At 37.8% G+C, this 9,205-nt stretch overlaps 1 protein-coding gene across 4 annotated transcripts in view; it reads left to right on the forward strand.

Moving 5' to 3' along the window:
- Positions 1–9,205, forward strand: part of LCOR (ligand dependent nuclear receptor corepressor) — a 176,984-nt gene that overhangs the window by 15,291 nt on the left and 152,488 nt on the right. For 2 of the 4 annotated variants that reach the window (XM_053692500.1, XM_053692502.1), the window contains exon 2: positions 4,778–4,874. In XM_053692500.1, the coding sequence (XP_053548475.1) occupies positions 4,778–4,874 (97 nt within the window). The remainder of the gene's footprint in view (positions 1–4,777; positions 4,875–9,205) is intronic. The other 2 variants (XM_053692501.1, XM_053692503.1) reach the window with 1 other exon arrangement.

Below are 9,205 nucleotides of genomic sequence, written 5' to 3' on the forward strand. Positions count from 1 at the left end.
TGGGGACTCTTATAGATTCTGTAGAAATGAAGATTTATCTGACAGAAGACAGATTAACAAAGCTTCTAAATGCATGCCGTGTCCTTCATTCCATTCAACTCCCGTCAGTAGCTCAATGCATGGAGGTGATCGGCTTAATGGTAGCAGCAATGGACATAGTACCCTTTGCACGCCTACATCTCAGACCGCTGCAATTGTGCATGCTGAGTCAGTGGAATGGGGATTACTCAGATTTGTCCCCCACTCTGAATCTGGATCAAGAGACCAGAAACTCTCTTCTATGGTGGCTTTCTCGGCCACATCTGTCCAGGGGGATGCCGTTCAGCAGGCCGGACTGGACAATTGTAACAACAGACGCCAGCCTTCTAGGTTGGGGCGCTGTCTGGAATTCTCTGAAGGCTCAGGGACAATGGAGTCAGGAGGAAAGTCTCCTGCCAATAAACATTCTGGAATTGAGAGCAGTTCTCAATGCCCTTCTAGCTTGGCCCCAGTTAAGGACTCGGGGGTTCATCAGGTTTCAGTCGGACAACATCACGACTGTAGCTTACATCAACCATCAGGGAGGGACAAGAAGCTCCCTAGCAATGATAGAAGTATCAAAGATAATTCGCTGGGCAGAGTCTCACTCTTGCCACCTGTCAGCAATCCACATCCCGGGAGTGGAGAACTGGGAGGCGGATTTCTTGAGTCGCCAGACTCTTCATCCGGGGGAGTGGGAACTTCATCCGGAGGTCTTTGCTCAAATACTTCGAAGTTGGGGCAAACCAGAGATAGATCTCATGGCGTCTCGCCAGAACGCCAAACTTCCTCGCTACGGATCCAGATCCAGGGATCCGGGAGCGGTTCTGATAGATGCTTTGACAGCACCTTGGAACTTCAGGATGGCTTATGTGTTTCCACCCTTCCCGCTGCTTCCTCGATTGATTGCAAAAATCAAACAGGAGAGAGCATCAGTGATTCTAATAGCGCCTGCATGGCCGCGCAGGACTTGGTATGCAGATCTAGTGGACATGTCATCCTGTCCGCCTTGGTCTCTACCTCTAAGACAGGACCTTCTGATTCAGGGTCCATTCAAACATCAAAGTCTAACTTCTCTGAAGCTGACTGCTTGGAAATTGAACGCTTGATTTTATCAAAACGTGGGTTTTCTGAGTCGGTTATTGATACCCTGATACAGGCTAGGAAGCCTGTTACTAGAAAGATTTACCATAAAATATGGCGTAAATACCTATACTGGTGTGAATCCAAAGATTACTCCTGGAGTAAGGTTAGGATTCCTAGGATATTGTCCTTTCTACAAGAAGGTTTAGAAAAGGGTTTATCGGCTAGCTCATTAAAGGGACAGATCTCAGCTCTGTCCATCTTGTTACACAGGCGTCTGTCAGAAAATTCAGACATCCAGGCCTTTTGTCAGGCTTTAGCTAGGATCAAGCCTGTGTTTAAAACTGTTGCTCCGCCATGGAGTTTAAACTTAGTTCTTAACGTTTTACAGGGTGTTCCGTTTGAACCCCTTCATTCCATTGATATAAAATTGTTATCTTGGAAAGTTCTATTTTTAATGGCTATTTCCTCGGCTAGAAGAGTCTCTGAGTTATCAGCCCTACATTGTGATTCTCCTTATCTGATCTTTCACTCAGACAAGGTAGTTCTGCGTACTAAACCTGGGTTCTTACCTAAGGTTGTCTCTAACAGGAATATCAATCAAGAGATTGTTGTTCCATCCTTGTGTCCAAATCCTTCTTCAAAGAAGGAACGTCTTCTACACAATCTGGATGTAGTTCGTGCCCTCAAGTTCTACTTGCAGGCAACTAAAGATTTTCGCCAAACTTCTTCCCTGTTTGTCGTTTATTCTGGACAGAGGAGAGGTCAAAAAGCTTCTGCTACCTCTCTCTCTTTTTGGCTTCGTAGCATAATACGTTTAGCCTATGAGACTGCTGGACAGCAGCCTCCTGAAAGAATTACAGCTCATTCCACTAGAGCTGTGGCTTCCACTTGGGCCTTTAAGAATGAGGCCTCTGTTGAACAGATTTGCAAGGCTGCAACTTGGTCTTCGCTTCATACTTTTTCCAAATTTTACAAATTTGACACTTTTGCTTCTTCGGAGGCTATTTTTGGGAGAAAGGTTCTTCAGGCAGTGGTTCCTTCTGTATAATGAGCCTGCCTATCCCTCCCGTCATCCGTGTACTTTTGCTTTGGTATTGGTATCCCAGAAGTAATGATGACCCGTGGACTGATCACACATAACAGAAGAAAACATAATTTATGCTTACCTGATAAATTCCTTTCTTCTGTTGTGTGATCAGTCCACGGCCCGCCCTGTTTTTTTTTTTAAGGCAGGTAAATATTTTTTAAATTATAATTCAGTCACCACTACACCCTTGGCTTCTCCTTTCTCGTTGGTCTTTGGTCGAATGACTGGAGGTGACGTAGAGGGGAGGAGCTATATAGCAACTCTGCTGGGTGAATCCTCTTGCACTTCCTGTAGGGGAGCAGATAATATCCCAGAAGTAATGATGACCCGTGGACTGATCACACAACAGAAGAAAGGAATTTATCAGGTAAGCATAAATTATGTTTTTCTTCCTAGCCTTCGGTCGAATGACTGGGGGGGCGGAGCTAAGGGAGGAGCTATATAGACAGCTCTGCTGTGGGTGCTCTTTGTCACTTCCTGTAGGGAAGGAGAATATCCCACAAGTATGGATGAATCCCTGGAGTCGATACATCACAAGAGAGAAATTTATCAGGTAAGCATAAATTCTGTGTTTTTTTTTTTTTCTTTCATGATTTAGTTAGAGCATGAGATTTTAAGCTACTTTCTAATTTACTCCTATTATCAATTATTCTTTGTTTTTATGCTATCTTGATTTGAAAAAGCAGTACTGTAAACTTTAGAGCCAGCCCATTTTTCGTTCAGCACCTGGGTAGCACTTGCTGATTTGTGGCTAAATGTAGCAAACCAATTAGCAAGCGCTACCCAGGTACTGAACTAAAAATGGGGCGGCTCCTAACTTTTCATTACTGCTTTTTCAAATCAAGATAACATGAGAACAAAGAAAAAATGATAATAGGAGTAAATTAGAAAGTTGCTTAAAATTGCATGCTCTATCTGAATCATGAAAGAAAAAAATTGGGGTTAGTATCCTTTTAAGACCCTCTGAGGATGCGTTAGTGAAACGCTGCGTCAGGGGTCCTCGCTATTTTTAACTGCCTCTCTTGTTGTTAAAATAAGTAGAAATACCTTAGCTTAAAAAACTAACTTTAGTAAATTCGTACTTAGCAACCTGTGGTTTTTCACAGGCTTAAGCAGCAGCTATTATTATTTATCCTAGCGTAAAAATTGTTAACCGTTGCACCTGCATAGCATAATTCTGCAACGTGTTGGTAACTCATACTAGGGGATAAAGATTAGAGACAATATTGTCACAGTAATATCGGATACTATCATAGAAGCAGTAAAGAGCAAAAATGTACTACTAACCTTACAGGCTGCATTATCAATATAATAAAATATTAGACACATTGTGTCAACTATCACAAACTGTAATTCAGTAACGCTGTAGCACTACTGAAGCATAAACAGCGTGACAGAACATATAAGTTCACATTGAATTTAAGCGCAATAAACAAGCTTTAGTTTAAGTATTTACTTTAAATACAGCTCCAGACTGGCTGGGAACTCTCAGAATCTATTATGATGCTATAACGATAATTATTCTGACACCACTAGGTGTAGTACTACTGAGTTCAGACTATCTTAAATTACCACTAGCAGAAGACTGTGTTTACCCCTTTATGCAGTTGTATATGCACAACCATACAGAATTTAATTAATATTTGTTAGAGTTGAAAAATTATCAAAATAATCAAGCATAAGCCATGCATTGTAGCGACTGACATAAAGGCAATCTTCAAAACCTAGAGTAACCAACATATATTTTATTGCAAGTGTATACATTAGTATTCGCTTACTGTGTATTGGTTATATAGCTGTACACTGCTGTTCAAAATGCCCTAAATGCATACTTACCTATAAAGACTATAGAGTTTAAGTATAACAGGTATACCATATATTAATACCCACTTGGGATAATCTGAAGGATTGGCCATCTATTAGGCCATACAGCCCTTAGATAGATAAACATATAGATATACCTAGAATATAATCTTGGTCTTATAACAGGATTACTAAGTACTTCATATTTGTGGTATTACATAAGCTAAGTATCATACAATCAACAGAGAGTGTGTTTTTAACTCTCTCAAGGGTAGCATACACAGCAACGCATTAGTTAGAGCTTGCTGGTGAACCAAGAGGCATATATGTGCAACCACCAATTATCTACTAGCTCCTTGTAGTGCATTGTTTGGAATAAGCCTACTTGTTTACTCTTAGACAAAGGATACCAACAGTATGAAGCAATTTTTATAATAGAAGTAAAGTAGAAAGTTGTTTAAAATTACATGGTATATCTGAATTGTTAAAGTTTAATTTAGATTTTCTGACCATGCTATGCAATCTTCTTCTGTTTTAAATAATTATATAGTTTTCAAATAATGAGCCTTTGCTCAAGTTTTTAAAGCCTAGAACTAATTAGATTCTTATGTAGAATATTGAATAATGCAGATATTTTAACCATACCAAAATGTTTTCAACCTCTGACAAATATTTCCCTTTTAAGTAGCTATAAATCTGCTTTTACCACTAGTTTCCTTGCATATAGAGGACCACCGTTTTCTTGACCGGTAGGTTTTTACTGTTTGCATTATTGTTTTTCAGCAGACGGAGTACTTGACCTGTCCACTAAAAAAAGTCCTTGTGCTGGTAGCACATTTGCAAGCGTTTCTCCAAGTACCTCAAACTCTATAGGAAATGGGTAAGAAATTTCCTGTTTTTAAGTATTTTTTTCCTTTGTGAATGCTGAAATCATTTTTAAAACGTGATTGTTTATCTAACCCTTCAAATAAATATGATTTGACTTTTCTATGCAAATTCCATTCATTACTATTCTTCACTAAAATCACAATCTGATCAAGGTGATCATAAATCATAATTTTGTTTGCTTTCACTCATTTTATTTTTTTTGTTTTGCAAGTTGGTTTTTACATTTTTAGCAGACAGTTAAAATTGTATTATACTTTAAAAAAAAACCAAAAAAAAAAAAAAAAAACCTTTATCTCTAAGTAGTATTGAATATTTTATTTAATGTGTAGTGTGAGGTAGGCTAGGAGTCGTATTAAAGCACATTTGAAGCACATACTAGTTTATAACGAGTGCTTAAATGGATATAAAACTCAAAATCAATTAAAATGTGTGATTCATATTAAAAAATACTTTATTTAAAAAAAAATATATATATTTTTTAATCTTTTTCTATAATTTTAACTCTGAAATCCCACAAGATGTTGAACTTCATAGTCTAGAATTTTGAAGCCTAATCCTGATATATTCTACTCCATGATTGCTTGATCAGTATAGTAGATAATTTACCTACTTTTCAAAGAAATTGCAAAACCATACAAATTTTTCTATCACAATTACAGATTGAATGATTTTTAAAACCTTTATTTTATATGAAAATATTTTGCAATGAAGTGCTTAATTGATTATCTATACTATGAATATATAAACATTGAGTTTTATGTCCCTTTAATGAAGTTGTTTTTATAGACTTCACAGCCATTTTTTTATTTGCAATCCTAAAACGTTCCATTTTGATATAATGGCCTTAACCGACTTGTGTTCCTGGTTCAATTGCAGTACTCTTAATACCTTTTTTTTCCCCCTCTCTCTTTTTTTCTTTCTGTTATCATAAATGTTTGTGGTATGACCTAAATCTAGTTGTTTATGTCTTAAAGGGATAGGAAAGTTAAAATGTAAACCTGCATGATTCAGATAGAACATGCAATTTTAAGACACTTTAAAGTTAACTTCTGTTTTTAAATTTGCTTTGTTCTCTTGGTATCCCTTGTTTGGAGAAAAAAAATAAAATAAAAGTATGCAAATATCCTACACTAGTGGGAGCTAAGTGCTGATTGGTGTCAGCTGAACACATATAATTAGCCAATCACAAGAGACAAATGTGTGCAAACTGCCAGTAGTGCAATGCTGTTCCTTCTGCAAAGGATAACAAGAGAATGAAGCAAATTTGATAATATAAGTAAATTGGAAAGGTGTTTGGAATTGTATGAAAGAAAATTGGGTTTCCTGTCCCTTTTAAGTGCTTTTTAGCTGATGTATGTTCATACGTCTTAGCTTTGTTTGGCATTTAGGTACATTTTCCTGCTTGTACATCACTTTAAAACTAGATTTTAAGAGGAAAAAATGCTTTGATCCCTTTTAATATTTAGAAGCATTTAACATATTCATTTTCGCTTCTGTTTTCTTTCTTTCATTTTTTTTCTTTTTTCTCATGTTCATTGTAACAGCACTTGAAACAAGATAATTTATGACCATTAAACCGCCAGTTGTAGAAAGGCAGAAGCTTGGAGAATTTTAATTTTCCTCAGATTTGAACGACTTTAACCTCTTAATGCAAAAATACATTAGTTTCAGTTTAGATCGATCTGACCTCTACCTGTTGTATTTATGTGAACTACTATTCATTCTCCAGTAATTTCCTCCAACTCTCTATTTGAATCCTTTTGCGTCTAATTTGACAGCAACAATTGCTTTACTATCTTCCACCAAATTTCACAGAAAGACATGATAAAATGCAGCAGGACCATGATAAAATGAAGAAATGTACAATTAAAACTAAGCACTAAGTGCTTTATGGACAGTTATGTTTGTACTATTGTCTTCTTCAAGTTGTTTTAGGTGATATATGCTAATATTTTGCCTTTCCAAGTATGCTTCAATAAGTTTCTTGGTGCTACTCCTCACACTACTGGATACTCCATGCACCGCGACCTCTGGGGACCAAACTGATATCCAAATCTTCCCCCCAGACACACACACGCGAGGATTTCACAGGGTCTCAATTGCTAGATGTCATTTAGTTCACACAGTGATGTTTATCCTTTAGGGTTTGAGATGGTACTAATCACTTGTGCTTGAAAACACTGTAAACCTTAAAGATAGGTCATTTGGTACATTTGGAGACTTTGACCTCTTTGATTTTAGTAGAATCGTCCAACTTTGATAATTCTGTGAACACATTTGTGCTGTTAAACCTAGAATCCCTTGTAAAGAGAGTCTCTGAGAACAAAAACTCTTCTCTTCCTTGCCTATTATTTTTTATGTTCCCATTGAAAATCTTCCTTTTAAAATATTATATAACTCAAAGGGTTCTTTATGGATTCACCCAAAGATGCCACTGAAACCCTTGCAGGCAAACTCCAGAGAACCTTATTCAGTTATTCATCTTGTCCTGGTCGAAAAAGGGCTGGGCCATTATCACTATAAAAGGAAGGCAAAAAACTTCCTGACAGATGGGTCCAAAACATGTTCCTTGTAGAAAAATAAGTTTGACCTTATTACTTATATCAAATTTTTCCCCACTTCTTATCAGACTTTAAGGGTACTGTAGAAACTCCCCAAGATCTATTTTATTCAGACCTTCTTTCCTAAAAAAAAGCCAGTTTTCTCTTGTCCTGAATCTCAACAGATTAGCTTATTATTTTACTGAGCATTATATTGTAAAGTAAGTGTCTGTCCTTAACATAAAGCATGTTGGGGAACTCCCCTTAATGAGAGAGACTATTCTAAATGTAAAAATTGTCTTTAAAACAATCCCTGTGGGGACTTGTAATATTAGCAAGGTATCTTACTGAGTCTCGCCAAACCAGAGGGCTTTAGTGTTTCAGGCCCTGCGTCTTTCTCATATTGCTTTCAAAGGTCTTTCTCTTATGACCTTCAGAAACCATAATTGGGCAATTTTTAAAGTAGATTTCTGTCTCTTGAGAGAACAGCCTGGGGCAACTATCAAACTCAAGGCAAGTTATCTCTCCATAACACAGATGTTGCCATAAATTCTATGGAACTCAGTCTGGCTGTCACTACTTTTTTCTTTGGTAAAGAGTTCTTAAGAATTTCCTGACGTTAGGACGCCATGGACATCCTACCATATACGGCGTCGAGCAGCGTCCCCCTTTGACATAGGCAAGGATCGGCCTGAGGTTGGGCGTGTCTTGCAGCTTAGGCAGTCTCCCCTGATCCAAACCCAGCCTTGAAATCGCAAGATCGCATAGATGATTGCGTGATTTCATTTTTACTAATAATGTTTACGTTGTTACTTCGTTCCGATGTGAACACTATTATACCGGCTAGGGATGCACCAAAATTTCGGCCGCAGAAACGTTTCGGCCGAAAATGGCATTTTCGGTTTTCGGGGTTTTTTTGCTTTTTATTTTCCGTAAAATTATTGTGTAGCATATTTCAAATTTGATGCCAGCCTAGAGCTGCTGTTTGAGTTCATTACTTGACTTACTGTTTTGCATATAATAGTTTTCTAGGACTATACTTTATTTGGATAATTGGTAAAAAAAAACTGTTAAACTGATTCTGTTTCAAAGAACTAAATAAAGAATAATTCTAGCAATGCACCAAAATTTGGGCTGCCGTAAATGTGCAATTCCAATTTCGGCCCAAAGAGGACCAAAATGGCTAAAAATGTACAGCCATCCCCTGTTCTATTGAGTTACATGTCTATCCTTAGCATAAGGTGAGCAGCACAGCACTGGCATGGTACACAGAGCACACACGGTTGTACCATGACATGATGATATTTGAAACCAGCAGTGTCCTTTGGTTTCCTTCTTAAAAAAAGAAAAAAAAAAAACAAAACTGAATACAGTATTCAAAGAAGGATAAGTAACATGTTTATAAACAATTGATATTATCAGACATAGCTATAAGCACACACAGTGAATATGTATAAGCCTTGTATACAGTGCTCATACATCAGCCTCTTGTGGGTAGACATTCTATTCGCCTGCGGCAAATATGCGTGCACACCTATATATGCATTATCTGACGGGTCAGTGTGAGACCCGAACCTGGAACTAGGCGGAGATATGATGAGAGACGAACAGGTGCAGCCACGCCCATCGCACGGATAACTACACCCAAAAACAAAACACAATATGTCCACCTCGTATTGTTGTCTGGCTATAACCACGCTCTCCCTTGTAGAGCTCCACCAGTTTCAATGCAGATCACGCCCATTTGTTGGAGCTTTCCCGCATACAAGCTCTCTCAGCTACA

Source organism: Bombina bombina, chromosome 9, assembly GCF_027579735.1.
Source record: "Bombina bombina isolate aBomBom1 chromosome 9, aBomBom1.pri, whole genome shotgun sequence".
In the NCBI taxonomy this organism is placed as follows: domain Eukaryota; kingdom Metazoa; phylum Chordata; class Amphibia; order Anura; family Bombinatoridae; genus Bombina; species Bombina bombina.